Genomic DNA, 19188 nt, shown 5'->3' on the forward strand with positions numbered 1-19188 from the left:
TCCGTGTAATAATATTTTAAGAAAGCGGGTCTTTATTTTTTTTTCTGTGGTCGGAAATAATAATTGTATCATACAGGCCCGGTCCACCAGAAAAAAAAAAAATAAAAAAAAAAACACAAAACAAACGAAAAAAAAAAAAACAATTCTGGTTAATTAATACCGAATATTTAAAAAAAAAAAAAAAAAAAAAAAAACGGCTCACAGCACTCAGCGCCGCGCGGGACCGTTTGCCTTCGCGCGCACCACACCACCACGTAAACAAACAAACAAACAAACAAACAAACAAACAAGCAAACAAAGCAAGCTGCCTGTGTGTTCATGACTCGCCTCCATCCTGCTCCGTGAGAGCACTTACACTAGTCTCTATTTGAAGCAAGTCCTGTTTTAACTCAATATGTATCCCAGCTACAATACGAAGGCCATCTGATTTGATTCAAATTTTTTTTTTTTTTTAGTTATTTAGTACGCGTTTCAAATATTTAGTACACGTTCTCATTTGACTTTAGTATGTGTTGTAATTATAATACTACTCGTACCTATTGGGTCAGTCGGATCGCTGAAAATGAAATGAGAACCAGTGGATTTAAAGAAACTAGTACGTGTAATAAACTGTTAAAAGTCGCTTTACATGTGGCATTCCCCTCCAATCAGTGGCGGTCTGTGGACTTGGCATTGGGTAAAGCCTAGTGAAGGATAGATAGACTGAGACCGGACCCTCTGAGACGAGCATCAGCCAGCTGCTTTCATCCACAGGTAACCCCACTGGAAGGAATATCTAATTTAAATGCATTGTTAATAGCGTTTTAATTAAGTTATACAAAATCACGTTATTTACAATTAAGGGGAAACGTACATAATGTTTTAATAATAATAATATTAATATTATTTTATGTAGCGCCTTTAAAGCAACATCTCAAAGCGCTTTACAAACAAACAAAACAGAAAATTGTCATAAAAAAGCCTTTCTGTAAAAGCAGGTCTTTAAGCTGCATTCAAAAGCATTGAGAGAGGCAGAATACCTGATCTCTTTAGGGAGCATTTGGGAGACACAGTGTCAACATTACTGTTTGAAGGATCGCTCATCTCCAGTACCATTATTCAGAGAAAGTTGATTCCTAACTAAATATACTACGTTGTTTCCCTTGTCTGGTGAAATAAAAAAAAATAATATAGATATAAAATTAAATTCTACATACTGAAATGTATTATTTTTCTCAATAACAGTCAGCGAAATTCAGCGCTTACCCGGCTGTGGAAGGGTGGTGGGTAATTCACTGAACCAGGAGACAGGCAGGTGTACTTGAAAGCACCACACAGGTGCGCAGTTTTATTTTCAAATGTGTTTTGTTTCTTTTGCAATGTGGTCCCAAATAGACAGTTGAGCTCTATGTTGACCCGCTGAAACCAGTTTTTTTTTTTTTTTTAGTGGTGCAATCAGGAACTTTAACAATTGAACACACTATAAAAAGCAAAGTAGTCCTGAGTAACACTGCGTGTGTTTGGACTGACACAGAAAGAGGAAAGCAAAGAAAGAAAAGTAAAAGAGAAGAATGGCTGGGATGAGTGAGGGGGAATTTTCTCTGGCGCACTCCATCGCTAAATTCCTGGAGTTCACATTTAAGGGATGCCACAGTGATAAATAATCTGCTTTATTTATGTATTTGTTTCAGATTGAGTAATTTAGTTTGATCTGTAACTATTCACAAAACAATTTCCAACATCCTTAAATTTACAGTTTGGAGGTACTGTGGAGCTACATCTACGGTATTAGAAAAAATAACATAGTACCCTTAACTTAATGGCAGACAATTTATTCCTTAGGCTAGGTGGAAATCGATCATTTACAAGGGGCTAAACTACAGCACCCAAACTCAATGACTCGGACGGGAGACGGCGTGGCATCCGAGGATTGGAGGAGATTAACCATTCAGCAGAATTAGACAACAAACAAGTGAGTCCAGACATGAAGTCACTGTTTCAGTATCACATTAGTGTCTGAGCAGGTTGCTGTGTTTTAAGTAGTTGAATATGACAGCAACCAACTTGGCGCCAGCAATTAGATTTGGCCGAAGAGTCATTGGCTCCATAGAGTAAATAACTCTGATTTTGAATTTTGTTTGAAATAAATTCTAAAGAATAAACAAGAAATAAAAGCAAAACAGGTTGTGAAGCTTATTTGACCAAAGGTGCTTTACCAGTGTTTTTGCAAACACTTGCACAAGGAAACGAGACAATTGTGTAATTTTTATGTCCTACAAGCATCAGATGCATTTAACCCTATTAATGTTTTCTGCCCAAACAACCATCCCTTGTACAAGACACAGTGTTGTAAACAACTTGTATTCATTCAACCCAAATAAGTCACATTAATACCCAGCGCTCCCCATCCTTTCCAGGGTGCAAGCTTCACTACAGTACAGAGCCGAGAAATAACATTAAAACTAACAGAGCAACTTATTCAACAAATGCTTTCATAGAACAAGATTGAGGAGTGCACTGACAGTGCAAATACCCATACAAGCAACGTTTCTCATAATAATAATAATAATAATAATAATAATAATAAATAAATGAATAGTATTTTGACAGCGCGTAGATCAGAGCAGCGCAGAAGCGCATCGGTTCAGTGTGCAGCACTGTGGAGTCTGCAGTGGAGTGGAGCGCAACCCTTACCTTGGAATAAAAAGGCTTGTTTTGCTTTGTTTATTTGGTAGCGGTGCGTGCGAACGCAAATGGTGCCGTTGAAATGTTTGGTAATAATTGACCATAATTTTTTTAAGTTTTGTTTTTTAGTTTTTCCAGGGCGGCCTCCCCTCTCTCTCAGTGGGATTGTGTGTGATCGGTTATTATTTTCGACCACGGAAATAAGGACCGTTTCTTAAAACATTATTATGAACCAAACTGTTTTCAGTACAACTATTCAAATGCAAGTCCCTGCACCGGTTAACAAATGGACTCAAATTAATTTATATTTAGAAACTTACTCGTTAATTCTGCCACTCCAACCTCCTCTCTCTCCCCTGCCGGTAAAAATATCACGAGGGCCCAGAGCAAAAACAAACCCGCCCCCTCTCTCGCCTCATGCATACAGGTTTAGAGATCTGAAATCAATCATAACTATTTACTTTAACACTCAAAACAGACAAAAAGAAACTCAGCACATAAAGATTATGTTTATTAAGATTCACAAAAGTAAGAAGAATATAGAAGTTAGAAATCATGGTGCCAGAATTATAAGCATAGCAGGAATAAAACATTGAAACACATATTTTCATAAGAACGCTGTCTTCTGTATATCTTCTGTATATTCGCGCACATCACGCACAGTGACGGGGTTATGCAGGGTCTGTTGTGTTGGTTGGAATAAAGAGGCATTTCTGTTTCAACAAGTTCAGTTGGGAAGCAGTTTCAATTGTATTCAGTATTAAGTTATAATCTGGAGTTAGGTCAAATCTTGCAGATAAACTCAGTCAATGTTTAAATGGTTCCAGCACACACAGTTGTTATTTTCAAATGCACACAATAGCATCGGGTCAGTTAAAGTCTTGTTTCAGGTGTTCAAAGTAGAATTGTTTGTATTTTTAATCTCACAAAGTGTTACGCTGTCTTAAATGTTTTTACTTCTGGTTTGCATGTGGATTTTTCCACACACTCACAGTATTTTACTTTAATCTTAAAGTCTATGAACCGTAAGACTTATTCTGGAGATGTGGTCCTTGTTGAAAAATGAAGTTGGAATGCAGTTGATCTTCTTTGTAACATGTAGAGCTGCAGGATGTAACGGTGAGGAGTCTTCTTCTGGATGAAGATGCGTACAGTGCTTGAATGGGTCCCCATTGCAAGCGAAGGCTCGATAGTTACTTCATGGTGAGATGGGTCAGAATCCAAGAGAACGCAGCTATCGACCCTCCTCCATGGAGAAAGGTTTACTTTGGTGATCTAGAGGGAGACAACAGGATTCGAAACATTTACAGAACAAAACTTCATTTTGTGCCAGCTAGTTAAATTGATCATAGAAGGATACAAATTTCAGTTTCATTCTCCGAACTAAATTACTTTTACAAGCATGTTATACAATAATTAAACGAGTCCGCAAGATTTGTTGTTAAAATGATTTAAAACCAATGTCAGTTTTTACTTATTTGTTACGTTTCAATCTGACAGTTTCAAAATCTAAAACCCTGAGATTGTTAAACAAGTTAATATCGCACCCTCGTAAAGGTTTGCTTTTCATTTACTTTTAGAATAAAATTAGGAATTTCTATTCACTTAAACGTTCCATGTTTCAGGATAACAATTCATTTCATGGGTTGAAAGTCATGGCACCTCGTATCCACCAGGTGTCGCACTTCTCAACCCTTTATAGGAAGAAAATTGTATACTGGCTTTCAGACAGACATTCTTAATTAACAGATAAGAATCAGCTCTGTTTGTTTAGACTAGACTGGCAGGTAATCTGAAATAAAACTAATTTAAGTGTTTACAGCCCTGTTACTAATATCCAGTCCTTGACACACACATCCACAATGCTTAGAATTCACATCCTAGCCCTTCATTTAGTGTATTATGCCTGTATTTAATGTATTTGCATTGTTTTTTTACTGTTTGTATTTAATGTATTATGCCCTGTACTTTACTGTATTTAATGTGTGTTATGCATTATTCCTCACTATCTTGTAAAGCGCTTTGTGGTGGTGGTCCACTATGAAAGGCACAATATAAAAAAGACTGAATGATAAAGTAGATCTTGAATGTTATGGGAGAAGGTTGGGGGCAGACAAAGTTAACTAACGTCAGATCACCTTAAGTCTCACAGTTTAAGATTCGAAATGTCATTTTACAAAGTACATTCAATTACAACTATGAATTTCTCCCACACCGTATACGTTGAATATAGACTTCTCATGGGTTGGAGGAACTTGGATTCACTGCTGTGTGGCATCGCTGGTGCCTTTTCAAGCAGTACATCCATTGGAAACTTTTCCCACAGTCATTACAGTGATGTGGCTTCTCTCCTGTGTGAATTAAGAGGTGGGTTTTAAGATTTCCTAAGCGATTAAAACTCTTTTCACAACTAGTACATGGATGCGGCTTCTCTCCTGTATGATTTCTCTGGTGCATTTTCAGGTTTTGTAACTGCCTGAAACTCTTCCCACAGTCAGCACAGACATATGGTTTCTCTCCAGTGTGGATGCGCTGGTGAAGTTTCAGGTTTTGTAACTGCCTGAAACTCTTCCCACAGTCAGCACAGACATATGGTTTCTCTCCAGTGTGGATTCGCTGGTGCATTTTCAAGTTGCCCGACTGTCTGAAACTCTTCCCACAGTCATTGCAGCGATGTGGATTCTCTCCTGTGTGAATTAAAAGGTGGTTTTTAAGATTTGCTAACTGATTAAAACGTTTCCCACATGTACTACAAGGGTGCAGTTTCTCCTCTTTGTGATTTCTCTGGTGAAGTTTCAGGTTTTGTAACTGACCGAAACTCTTGCCACAGTCAGCACAGACATTCTGTTTCTCTCCAGTGTGAATTTGCTGGTGTTTTTTCAAATAGCCGGACTGATTGAAGCTCTTCCCACAGTCAGCACAGACATACGGTTTCTCTCCTGTGTGGATTTGCTGGTGTCTTTTCAACGTGCCTGACTGATTGAAACTCTTTCCACAGTCAGCACAGTCATATAGTTTCTCTCCAGTGTGGATTTGCTCATGAAGTTTCAGGCTTTGTGACTGTGTGAAACTCTTCCCACAGTCAGCACAGACATGTAATTGCTCTCCAGTGTGGATTCTCTGGTGACGTTTCAGGCTTTGCGACTGTGTGAAACTCTTCCCACAGTCAGCACAGGTATATGGTTTCTCTCCAGTGTGGATTCGCTGGTGTATTTTCAAGTCCCTTGACTGTCTGAAACTCTTCCCACAGAAGCTCTAGTGGACTCTCTGTTTAATATGGACTGATTCTAGTACAGGACTCTCCTGTTTAATATGGACAGATTCTAGTGATGTGGTTTCTCTCCAGTGTGGATTTCTAGTACAGGTGTCTTTTCAAGTTGACTGATTGACTGAAACTCTTCCCACAGTTAGCACAGTACAGGACTCTCCTGTTTAATATGGACTGATTCCTCTCCTCTTTAATATGGACTGATTCCAGTATAGGACTCTCCTCTTTAATATGGACTGATTCTAGTACAGGACTCTCCTCTTTAATATGGACTGATTCTATTACAGGACTCTCCTCTTTAATATGGACTGATTCTAGTACAGGACTCTCCTGTTTAATATGGACTGATTCTAGTACAGGACTCTCCTGTTTAATATGGACTGATTCTAGTACAGGACTCTCCTGTTTAATATAGACTGATTCTAGTACAGGACTCTCCTCTTTAATATGGACTGATTCTATTACAGGACTCTCCTGTTTAATATGGACTGATTCTATTACAGGACTCTCCTGTTTAATATGGACTGATTCTAGTACAGGACTCTCCTGTTTAATATGGACTGATTCTAGTACAGGACTCTCCTGTTTAATATGGATATGTACAGGACTGGACTGATTCTAGTACAGGACTCTCCTCTTTAATATGGACTGATTCTAGTACAGGACTCTAGTACTAGGACTCTCCTGTTTAATATGGACTGATTCTAGTACAGGACTCTCCTCTTTAATATGGACTGATTCTATTACAGGACTCTCCTGTTTAATATGGACTGATTCTACTACATGACTCCCTTCTTTAATATGGACTGATTCTATTACAGGACTCTCCTGTTTAATATGGACTGATTCTATTACAGGACTCTCCTGTTTAATATGGACTGATTCTAGTACAGGACTCTCCTGTTTAATATGGACTGATTCTAGTACAGGACTCTCCTTTTTAATATATACTGATTCTAGTACATGACTCTCCTCTTTAATATGGACAGGCTCCATTGTTGTATCTTCTCTTTCACAAGGATAATCCAGTTTTGTCTTCTGAACAAATTTCCTAAAAGCAACATAAAATACTATTTGTTACAATGTCTTTGTTAAACTCTATGAGCTTGCCTTACCAGCTCCAGACTCCATTCATTACCAAGTTCAGAAACGTGCTGCACTGAGTGAGATGAGAGAGATTTTCTATAACAAGCAGGAAAGAGAGACAGACCAAAATCACAGAAACAAAGACAGTTCTAAACAGAGAAATATTCAAACATGTATAAAAAGCTCCCACACATTTAACCACTCAAGCATAAGAGCCTCAGGAATACTGTTTAAAAATGACAGCATCTCTTTCACACAAGACAAAGGTTACTATTGAAAAGTTTGACAGATTTGAAAGGATGTCATATGCAGACAGGCTAAAAGAATTGAATCTGTTCAGTCTTGAACAAAGAAGACTACGTGGCGACCTAATTCAAGCATTCAAAATTCTAAAAGGTATTGACAGTGTCGACCCAAGGGACTTTTTCAGCCTGAGAAAAGAAAGAAGGACCAGGGGTCACAAATGGAGATTAGACAAAGGGGCATTCAGAACAGAAAATAGGAGGCACTTTTTTACACAGAGAATTGTGAGGGTCTGGAATCAACTCCCCAGTAATGTTGTTGAAGCTGACACCCTGGGATCCTTCAAGAAGCTGCTTGATGAGATTCTGGGATCAATAAGCTACTAACAACCAAACGAGCAAGATGGGCCGAATGGCCTCCTCTCGTTTGTAAACTTTCTTATGTTCTTATGAATATAAAGTGTGGAAACTTCCATTCCCATGCAAACCCCACATTAGATCTGTTTAAACAGTTCTGCCTGTCAGCATCATGGAAAGCTTCTTGAAACTAAAGCATGAATCTGAAAGGTCTCTACATGCAATGATAGAAACACAGATCACTCCACACTCAGATCAGACTTGTGTTCAATATTAAATAAACTGATACGACCAGAAACACACAATCAAAAACAGAGCGGTGAAGCTGAACGAGGACTGAAGAGTAAAGGAATAAGAAACTCACTTCAGGGATTGTCAGCAGGATATCGGCAGCACGGCTCTGGCAGTCTGGTTTCTTCCCAGGTAAACAGGCACCTTAAAGCAACAGCAACAGATCAACAATAGAAATCAAACAGTATGAACATTCTTGGGTTTCCATGCAGGTCAATTTACACGTGAAATGGCGATGTGAGTGCACGTTTGGGAGAATTACTCTGGTAAACCCACACACACGGGACACCAAATTTCGCATGGAAATCCACATTTCACGTGTAACTTCCAAGTTGTGGACTAGGGATGAAACGATAGGAAATGTCCACAATACGAATATTTGAGAGCCCACTCTTTCACGACACACCGATTTTCACGACAGTAGCTGTTGTTTTTCAATTACTTTTTTTTAACTGAATAAAAATAAAAAAATAACAAGTCTTTTTTCTTTGTTTCTCTGCAACACAAGGAAGCTACAAAAGAGCAAGATTCTAGCAAGAATAAAAATAATCTTAATGAAATTGTCCTTGTATTACCATCATTAATAGTTGCAAAAAATGACAGCTTTAAGTCTGTCGAAATGGGACTGAAATCTTTTTTTCCTCCTCCTGCTTTAGTTACACATTTTATTTACTTAAATGAAGTTAGAAACAGTGTTACTAAAATATTTATTCCAAACAGATTGCAGTAGTTTGGAATGTAAGCTATATAAACTAGACACGAGTTTACGAAAAACGTTTTTTGTTTTTATTTTATCCATCTAACCTTCACTATCTGTGAAACACAATGCGGAAATACCGGCCTAAAACAACAATAATAATAATAATAATAATAATAATAATAATAATAATATAATAATAATAATAATGAAGAAGAAGAAGAAGAAGAATTATTGCGTTTAACATCACTGATAATTGTATTTATTTATTTTGAACGTTATTGAATATTGTTAAATATCACTGTGTAACAATTTTTTTTTTTTTTTTTTTTTTTTTTTTTTTTGGTTCCTGGGTAGTAAGTGTTATTTCCTAATTGCTTATGCCTCAAAAGTACAGAAAATGGCTATTATTCCCCACAAACTGTGCTTTTGTGACCAGGACAGTGATATTTCAAAATATCACTATTTCCAATGGGAAAACGGGCAAATGTGTGTCTTTTCATTCACATAAAGTCAGAAAAAAACAACATATGAATCCAAATTAACATGTATTTATACTAAAGTAATACAGAAATGACTACAAAAGATTTAGAAGTGAGTAGTTTTTCGAGATTTACCATTATACTGTAAATTTACAGTATAATCGTAAATCTCGAAAAACTACTCACTTCTAAATCTTTTGTAGTCATTTTTGTGTTACTTTAGTATAAATACATGTTAATTTGATTTATAAAAGGTGACAACTGTGTCTGGAGCCCTGAATTGTAATTTTGTTTTAAATAAATTGATTTTAAGGAATAAACAGGAAACAAAAGCAAAACAGGTTGTGAAGCTTATTTGATCAAAAGTGCTTTACCAGTGTTAATGCAAACACTTGCACACGCAAATGAGACAACTGTGTGATTTGAATGTTTCATGCTCAGTTATTGTATGGTGATAGCTATGTTATCGTGAAGACAGTACCCAGCGCTACAGAAAACAATGCTTTGTGAAAGTTGGCTAAGGGTTACCTTAATGCGCTCATTCCCGACTTCAGTCAGCGGCTTCAGCAATTGGATTTGGCTCCAAAGGCAACAACTGTGTCTGGAGCCCGGATTTGTAATTTTGTTTTAAGGAATCAGATTACACGACTCACACAGACAACAGCGTGAGAAAGCAGTGTGTGATTTGAGAATATTTTCAAGCACTGTAAAACTCTTAACCTGTGAAAGCGCGTTGATGGAGACGTCATTACGCAGCTTCACCTCGCCCTTGTAGCTGGGATACCTATTCAGTAAAAACAGGACTTGCTCCAATTCAACCCAAATAAATCACATTAATACCCAGCGCTCCCCCTCCTTTCCAGGGTGCAAGCTTCACTACAGTACAGAGCCGAGAAACAACATTAAAACTGACAGAGCAACTTATTCAACACACCCGCACTTCAAACAGAGACTAGTGTAAGTGCTCTCACGGAGCAGGATGGAGGCGTGCACTGACACTGCGAGTCATGAACACACAGGCAGCGTTTCTCGCTACAGATTGCAAATAAATGAACAGCATTTGGGCAGCGCGTAGATCAGAGCAGCGCAGAAGCGCATCGGTTCAGTGCGCAGCGCTGCGGGGTCTGCAGTGGGGTGCAGCGCAACCCTTTTTTTTAGTTTTCCAGTTGTTGTTTTTTTCCAGGGGCATCGGGTCGCCCTCTCGGTGTGCCTGTGCCTGTGCCTGTGCGTGTGCGTGTGCGTGTGAGACAATTATTATTTCCAAGACGGAAAAAAATAACCCTGTTTCTTAAAATATTTTTACGTGAAGCAAATTCTTCTCAGTGCAAAAAAAAAAAAAAATAATAAATCAAATGCAAGTCTCTATATCGGTTAACAAATGTAATCAAATTAGTTTATATTTTAAAAACTTACTCGTTGATTCAGCCACCCCTGCCTCCCCTCTCTCTGCTTCAGGTAAAGAAAATATTGCGAGGGAAAACAAACCCGCCCCGTCGCCTGCTATTGGCTGTGAGGTTATTCTGAAGGGAGGAGTCCTTCAGTGATTGGAGGCGCTGGGGCTCTCCTAACCAATAGGGGATCAGCTGTGTGGCGGTTTACCGTATAATCAAAAAAGTGAGCGCGTTTTTATACTCGGTTACCGTTCAGTGCAAAGTATTCAAGTTTATTGTTATTAAATAAATTTCATTTTAGTACCTAAATTCATCACCCTTATCATGTGATTGGACTGCAGCATATAATAATAATAATAATAATAATAATAATAATAATACATACCAATTAGCAAATACATAAATTTTGTACATGTAATTTAAATAATGTCATAAAAAATTTGACTATTACACTATTTCTGATCAGTCAGTTAATAAAATGACAAGGAAATGTTTGTTCATTTATAGAATAGCCGGTTCATTTATAATGTTACAAATGGCTAATAATACCTTGTATAGTATAAGTATAGTATAAGAACACTGTCATGACTAAATGAATCAGAATGGAAACTACAGTTCCCAGCATGCCACTGCACTGGCAGCAACAGGGAGGGATGATGGGAGCTGACGTTTTTTATATAGGCAACTGAGCTGATTGGAGAGAGATGAGGTGTCAGTCAAGGGGGTTCCAGGTGGTTCAGTGGAAACCTGCAATCCACGTGTAAATGTCAATCAGCGTGTTTATCCTTAACTATAAATATTGCAAGAGAGCAGGTGGATTCCAAGACGGCAGAAAGTAGTGGTTGAAGGTTGATTTTATGGGTAGCAGTGGTGTAGTTCAACTTAATGATGCTGCGGACGGCTTTATTATTATTATTATTATTATTATTATTATTATTATTATTATTATTGTTTTGTTCTGTGTCTACACTGTCATGCTGTATCTCTTGTGGGTTTACAGTTCTGTATAAAACCACTTACCATGAACTGCGTTATGCCCTTGTTACAGTATAAAAGTACCTGTATGAGATACCCTTGCTGTAAATACTTTGCTAAGGTTAAACACGAATGAAATCCGAGCCGGCATTGAATTTATTTATTTATTTCTATTCCCTGTCCCTCCTTTCTGCTGAAACAACAGCGGAGGAAAAAAAAAAAAGACAGACTTCAGCGTCGTCTCAACACAACGGGACTACTTTTTGGTCCATTTATTGGCGTAAAGATATTTAATAAAAAAAAACATTTTTTGCCCTAAATATTATTTCTTTTTTTAATCAATTCCACGGTTTGACCTGGATTATAAATGCAATATGGCCGGTTTTATGCATATTTATGAAGATGTAATATTTATCATTAATACCTCAATATCCTAGGCCATCCCCACTATGTTGGTAATATACAAACATATCAGTTAATATGAATATATTTGTATATACAGGACGAGGTCTCCATTATGTGATTAATATTTACATATATAAATATATTTTTGTTCTATTTTTGTAACGTTGATGTGGTTCGGCAGTCTGAAGTGAGTGTGTCTGTGCTGAAGTGTACATGTAGATCCATTGCTACCGCACCGCTGGACCACGATTATGGATGTCTCTTGTGTCCTCTGGAAAGACCTGCATGTTCTTTGTCTTACCTGATGACAGCAGTCTGCGGTTGCTTGTGTTGTCTGTGGGGTGGCTGAGTTAGAGTTAAAAAAAAGAAAAGTGTCACATTTCCTTGCTTTTTGGCGATGAGTTCAACACTTAACTGCTGCATATAGATAGATAGACAGGCAGACAGACAGAGACATAAATTCTGCCACATTTTCTCTCCCCTGCGGGTAAAAATATCACGAGGGCCCAGAGCAAAAACAATCCCGCCCCCTCTCTCGCCTCATGCATACAGGTTTAGAGATCTGAAATCAATCATAAATGTTTACTTTAACACTCGTATCAGACAAAAAGAAACAACACATAAAAATGATTACATTTATTAAGGTTCACAAAAGTAAGAATACAGAAGTTAGAAGGCATGGTACCAACATTTTCATAAGAGTTTTCGTGGGCGTGCATTCAGGATTCGCGCACATCACGCACAGTGACGGGGTTATGCAGGGTCTGTTGTGTTGGTTGGAATAAAGAGGCATTTCTGTTTCAACAAGTTCAGTTGGGAAGCAGTTTCAATTGCATTTAGTATTAAGTTGTAATCTGGAGTTACTTCAAAACTTGTTGATAAACTCAATCAATGTTTAAATGGTTCCAGCAGACACAGTTGTTATTTTCAAATGCACACAATAGCATCGGGTCAGTTAAAGTCTTGTTTCAGGTGTTCAAAGTAGAATTGTTTGTATTTTTAATCTCACAAAGTGTTACGCTGTATTAAATGTTTTTACTTCTGGTTTGCATGTGGATTTTTCCACACACTCACAGTATTTTACTTGAATCTTAAAGTCTATGAACCGTAAGACTTATTCTGGAGATGTGGTCCTTGTTGAAAAATGAAGTTGGAATGCAGTTGATCTTCTTTGTAACATGTAGAGCTGCAGGATGTAACGGTGAGGAGTCTTCTTCTGGATGAAGATGCGTACAGTGCTTGAATGGGTTGCAAGCGAAGGCTCGATAGTTACTTCATGGTGAGATGGGTCAGAATCCAAGAGAACGAGTTCATGCATGTTTCTCTTCAAATATAGCACCCAAAGAAAGGTTTACTTTGGTGATCTAGTCACTTCGGGATAAAACAGGAAACTAATCCCTGACCGAAATCAGTCCTTTCATTGGCTTACAAAGTCTGAATGATGCTTCCTTTTACATAAGCAATGTGTGTCATTAACACAGGTAGTGACCCTCCTCCACAGAGAGACAGAGAACAGGATTCGAAATATTTATAGAACAAAACTTCACTTTGTGCTAGCTAATGATATTGAGCATAGAAGGACAAAAATGTCAGTTTCATTTTCCATACTAAATTACCTTTACAAGCACATTAAACACGTTATACAATAATGAAAGCAAAATACTATAAGAATTACTTTTACTTTAGACCATTAAAACACATTAAACATTTCAATATATCAGGAAAACTTAAACAACTCTTAAACTTGCAACCACAAGATTTGTTATTAAAATAATTCTAAAACCCATTTCAATCAGGTATGTTATTGCTTATTTGTTACGTTTCAATCTCATAGTTTCAGTAACTCTAAAACCCTGAGATTGTTAAACAAGTTAATATCGCACCCTCGTAAAGGTTTGTTTTTCAATTACTTTTAGAAGAAGGAAACCAGGAATTTCTATTCACTTAAACGTTCCAAGTTTCATGGTAACAATTAATTTCATGGCACCTCGTATCCACCAGGTGTCGCACTTCTTAACCCTTTATAGGAAGAGAATTGTAGACTGGCTTTCAGACAGACTTCTTAATTAACAGATAAGTATCAGCCATGTTTATTTAGACGAGACTGGCAGGTAATCAAAACTAAAACTAATTTAAATCTTTATGATGCTCTGTTACTAATATCCAGTCCTTTGAAGTAGATCTTCAATGTTATGGGAGAGGGTTGGCGATAAACACAATTAATATCAAAGCATCTCAAGTCTCAATATTAAAGATTTAAAATGTCATTTTACAAAATACATTCAATTACAAATACAAATTTCTCTCATACATTGAATATACAGACTTCTCAGGGGATGGAGGCACTCGGCTTCACCTCGTATCGCTCAACACCCTGAAACGTCTGTATATTTATCATATTGCATACTAAGAATTTACTTTAATGTGTAACGTCTTTAGAGCACTGTGTTTAATATCAATACATCTGTATCACCTGCAGACATTAACCAGAGTTCTCACAGTTTTTAGATTAAGCTGCTGTTTAAAATGACTGGAATTTCAGAGTGTGGATTTAGACTCACGGTTTGCCTAAACTTTCACAACTTGCATTTCTGTCTTTTAAGAGAACTGAAAGCATAAAAGACTTCCCACAGTGATTGCAGTGATAAGGATTCACTCCTGTGTGGAATCGCTGGTGCCTTTTCAAGCTGTATATCCACCTGAAACTCTTCCCACAATCATTACAGTGATGTGGTTTCTCTCCAGTGTGGATTAGCCTGTGAATTTTCAGGTTTTATAACTGACTGAAACTCTTCCCACAGTCGGCACAGACATTCGTTTCTCTCCAGTGTGGATTCGCTGGTGTTTTTTCAAATAACCTGAGTGACTGAAACTCTTCCCACAGTCAGCACAGACATATGGTTTATCGCCACTGTGGATTTGCTGGTGAAGTTTCAGACTGTGGGACTGTACGAAACTCTTCCCACAGTCAGCACAGTGATGTGGCTTCTCTCCAGTGTGGATTCTCAGGTGTCTTTTCAAGTTGATTGACTGACTGAAACTCTTCCCACAGTAAGCACATACATATGATTTCTCTCCTGTGTGGATTCGCTGATGTATTTTCAATGTGCTTGACTGATTGAAACTCTTCCCACAGTCAGAACAGACAAATGGTTTATCGCCACTGTGGATTTGCTGGTGAAGTTTCAGACTGTGGGACTGTATGAAACTATTCCCACAGTCAGCACAGTGATGTGGTTTCTCTCCAGTGTGGATTCTCAGGTGTCTTTTCAAGTTGACTGACTGACTGAAACTCTTCCCACAGTCAGCACAGTGATGTGGTTTCTCTCCAGTGTGGATTCTCAGGTGTCTTTTCAAGTTGACTGATTGACTGAAACTCTTCCCACAGTCAGCACAGTGATACTGTTTCTCTCCTGTGTGGATTCGCTGGTGTATTTTCAATGTGCCTGACTGATTGAAACTCTTCCCACAGTCAGCACAGTCATATTGTTTCTGTCCAGTGTGAATTTGTTGGTGCATTTTCAAATAGCCTGACTGACTGAAACTCTTCCCACAGTCAGCAAAGCAAACAGAGCCTTGTAAGCTGCTTAAGGGTTTATAATTGAGAATAACCCTTTTAATATGGACTGATTGTAGTGCAGGACTCTCCTCTTTAATATGGACTGATTCTAGTACAGGACTCTCCTGTTTAATATGGACTGATTCTAGTACAGGACTCTCCTCTTTAATATGGACTGATTCCAGTATAGGACTCTCCTGTTTAATATGGACTGCTTCTAGTACAGGACTCTCCTCTTTAATATGGACTGCTTCCAGTACAGGACTCTCCTGTTTAATATGGACTGCTTCCAGTACAGGACTCTCCTGTTTAATATGGACAGGATCCATCGTTGAATCTTCTCTTTCACAAGGATAATCCAGCTTTGTCTAAATTCCTAAAGAACACATAATATACAATCTGTTACAATCCCTTTGTTAAATTCTATGAACTTGCCTTACCAGCTCCAGACTCCATTCATTACCATGTTCACAAATGTGCTGCACTGAGTGACATGAAGATTTTCTGTAACAAGGAGGAAGGAGAGACGGCCCAAAAATCACAGAAACAAAGACAGTTCTAAACATGTATAAAAAGCTCACACACATGTAACCACCCAGCAATGTCCTGCTGTTCATATACAAAGAGCTTTCTGTTCTACTACTACTAATAATAATAATAAGAGTGTCCCATCGGCAGAGCTGTGCATTCAGAATCAGTGCTATCAGTGTGATGATCATGACGTATATCAACAGCATGTATACAACTGTGTAAAATAAGAAATGCCAATGCATAGTTCAATCACAATGTGGTCCTTGAGATCTATTGAACATGTAACTGTGACAGACACCCCATTATATCTCCAGAATCACGTAGTCTCAAAACCTTGTGCTACAAAATATAAATACCAAGTTTTGTGACAATGAAAGTAAAGCACAGGGAAGCATTATAAAGCACAGATAGGTCTGGTAAAGCATAAGGAAGCATTGTAAAGCGCAGAGAGGTCTGGTAAAGCATAGGGAAGCATTGTAAAGCACAGAGAGGTCTGGTGAAGCGTAGAGAAGGATTGTAAAGCACAGAGAGGTCTGGTAAAGCATAAAGAAGCATTGTAAAGCACAGAAAGGTCTGGTAAAGCACAAGGAAGCATTGTAAAGCACAGAGAGGTCTGGTACAGCATAGGGAAGCACTGCAGAGCACAGAGAGAAATGGTAAAGCATAGGGAAGCATTGCAAAACAGAGGTCTGGTAAAGCATAGGGAAGCATTGTAAAGCATAGAGAGGTCTGGTAAAGCACAGGGAAGCATTGTAAAGCACAGAGAAAAAACATATTTACTAACCCTTATAAAAGTGCCCCTCAGTTAAAGCACAGCACAGTGTAATAAAACACAAAGCATGGTAAAGCACAGGGGAGCATTGCAAAGCACATATTTTATGCCATAATATTTATATGCTACAGCTCCAACTCTCCTGTAGGGTTTGTGGCATTATAGTTATAGCCAATATATAAACCCAACCCTAACACTGTATTAATTAATAGTGAACGACAGAGACAATAACCACAGTGGATTTACAGTATTCCAATTGCACAGCTTATTAAAAGTAACAATATCCATTGGTTACTAATATTTAAAAAAAAAAAAACACAGTTTACTGTAACATATCTCTAGACAAAATATAAGAGTCAGCTAGTTTAAGGATTACAAGATAATTGCTCACTATTCCCTCATGAACGGGACAACAAGTTTTACCGTCATATTTCGCCGGTTGGACAAACACTTTGCTTGTTCTGTTGCTTTCATTCACCGGGAAATGGCTTTTAAACTTCTTCCCAAGATATTATTTACGCCGTTGGTAAATCAGTCGCATTGTTTTCCTAATACATGAACCTGACAGTTAAATGCACCGATCTAGTAAACAAAAAAAAAAAAAAAAAAAAAAAAAAAGGATCGCTAAGCAGTAGCTGACTACCCAACGCAGATTTTTTTTCTAATTTATAAAATTATTTGTGTTCAAGAGTGTACTTGTTGGGATCCTAAGTTTACTGTTTTATTTCAAAACAAACTTAAAACTTGTCTTTTTTTTGTAAACGTAGTTATATTAATAGTATATATATATATATATATATATATATATATATATATATATATATATATATATATATATAATTACGAGATATCTTAGTTTATATATATATATATATATATAGATATATATATATATATATATATATATATATAATATATATAATCTATATATTCTATATAGATATATATATAACCTGTTGGAAGTGAAAGGTAGTATTATTATTGGACATGCACCATCGAACTGTTTATGAAAAACATTTATAATACGAATATGACAAGTATATTTTTTATAATGCTATAAACACAATGCTTATACATGAGATTATCTGTACAGTATTGTATTATTCCTTTCAAATAAAATACAAACTGTCAATCTCATGGCAGCGTGTTTATGTATTTTACAGGGGGAGCAGTGCATGGAAACAATGTTGCACTCCCCCCACCCCCCCAAAAAATAAATAAAATCAAACGCCGATAGGGTAGAAGCCAGGACCCCCTGCTGGCTCACAGCTGTAAAATGCTGAACAATGTTTAAGAAAATACGTACTGCAAACCGCCTTTTGTTAGCGTGTTTTTTACTTTGCTTTTGTATTTTTTTTAACACAATTCTCGCTAGAATTCGTTAAATAAATGGCAGGCGGAGCGGTACTGCTCCAATAGCACCGTACTGCAATGCAACATGTAGCCATTTGAAAGGAAGTGGCCGATGCAGGCTGTTGCTGATCTCTCTCTCTCTCTCTCTCTCTCTCTCTCTCTCTCTCTCTCTCTCTCTCTCTCTCTCTCTCTCTCTCTCTCGAAACGCATGCTACGCTGCGTGGCTTCAGAGATGCAGGAATCGCTGATGCTGTGCGTTGGTTGACTCCATTCAGAGCCATCTTCATGCTGCAGATGTAAAACGGAAAGCCACTCGTCCCTTCCATCGGGACTTTAACTCCTCTTCGGAAGTTTAAAAAAAGAAACGACGCACCCACGCGTTGCTGTTACACGACCCACAAAGACAACAGCATGAGGAAACAAAGTGAGATTTGAGAATATTTTCAAGCGCTGCGGAGTCTGTATTGGAGCCGGGGGGGGGGGCTATTAAAATGTACAAGTATTCATAATTAACTGACTGGAAATCTGAGCCTGTGTTTGTAGATATGCAATTAATACTTTCAACCACTTTGTTAAAATATTATTACATGGAGCACATTGTTTTCAGTACAAGTAATGAAATCTAAGTATCTTTACCGGTTAACACATGGAATAAAATGAATTTATATATATATATATATATATATTTAAACAAAACCAAACACTTACTCGTTAATTCAGCCACGCCAGCCTCTCCTCTCTCTCTCTCTCTCTCTCCTTCAGGTAAAGAATATTGTGAATGACCGAACCGAAAACAAACCAGCCCCCTCTCTCGCCTGTCATTGGCTGCGCGGTCATTCTGAACCGAGGAGCCATCTGGTGATTGGACGACCTGAGACACTTCTAACCAATAGGGAATCAGCTTTGTCATTTTACCGTAAAATCAAGAAAACGGGCGCATTTTACTGCTAATAATAATAATACATGTGATGATATATGAAAACAGAAGATTGATTTATGTATTTAAAAAAGCACACAGATAATAGCTGTATTAATCATGTGAAAAACGGATAAGTTACCAGCTGATCTGTCAGTTAATAAAATGACAAGGAAATGTTGGTTCATTTATAGAACAG

General features: G+C 37.6%; 4 protein-coding genes and 1 long non-coding RNA gene across 9 annotated transcripts in view; 1 reads left to right on the plus strand and 4 right to left on the minus strand.

The window, feature by feature from the left end:
* The window catches only part of LOC121305919 (receptor-type tyrosine-protein phosphatase H-like), a 364307-nt gene that overhangs the window by 97660 nt on the left and 247459 nt on the right, over positions 1-19188 (minus strand). The gene's annotated exons all lie outside the window — the stretch shown is intronic.
* LOC121305928 (zinc finger protein 829-like) overlaps positions 1-19188 on the minus strand; it is a 219917-nt gene that overhangs the window by 46166 nt on the left and 154563 nt on the right. The gene's annotated exons all lie outside the window — the stretch shown is intronic.
* Positions 4647-12402, minus strand: LOC121305853 (zinc finger protein 239-like). Its single transcript, XM_041237506.1, has 5 exons — positions 12398-12402; positions 12160-12203; positions 7982-8052; positions 5478-5904; positions 4647-5384 (listed from the first exon to the last, which is right to left on the minus strand). The coding sequence occupies exons 1-5, from the start codon at positions 12400-12402 to the stop codon at positions 4903-4905; spliced, it is 1029 nt and encodes a 342-aa protein (XP_041093440.1). The 3' UTR covers positions 4647-4902.
* Positions 12606-19181, plus strand: LOC121306019. Its single transcript, XR_005948139.1, has 3 exons — positions 12606-13137; positions 18304-18497; positions 18836-19181. It is a non-coding gene; the product is annotated as an uncharacterized LOC121306019 (long non-coding RNA).
* On the minus strand, positions 13144-15534 carry LOC121305976 (zinc finger protein 239-like). The gene has a single exon (XM_041237702.1). It carries the CDS (start codon positions 15375-15377, stop codon positions 14625-14627), a length of 753 nt encoding a protein of 250 aa, XP_041093636.1. The 5' UTR covers positions 15378-15534; the 3' UTR covers positions 13144-14624.

Source organism: Polyodon spathula, chromosome 45 (genome assembly GCF_017654505.1).
Source record: "Polyodon spathula isolate WHYD16114869_AA chromosome 45, ASM1765450v1, whole genome shotgun sequence".
Lineage (NCBI taxonomy): Eukaryota > Metazoa > Chordata > Actinopteri > Acipenseriformes > Polyodontidae > Polyodon > Polyodon spathula.

Bases quoted from the DNA above. Each gene is read 5' to 3' on its own strand.
- LOC121305853 (XM_041237506.1), bottom strand. The intron at 8,053-12,159 runs GTAAGACAAAGA...TGTTGCTTTAAG, and splicing joins CCGCAGACTGCTGTCATCAG to GTGCCTGTTTACCTGGGAAG. The intron at 5,905-7,981 runs GTGAGTTTCTTA...TTCTGTGGGAAG, and splicing joins TCCTGCTGACAATCCCTGAA to AGTTTCAGACAGTCAAGGGA.
- LOC121305976 (XM_041237702.1), bottom strand. From the start codon at position 15,377: ATGCACCAACAAATTCACACTGGACAGAAACAATATGACTGTGCTGAC.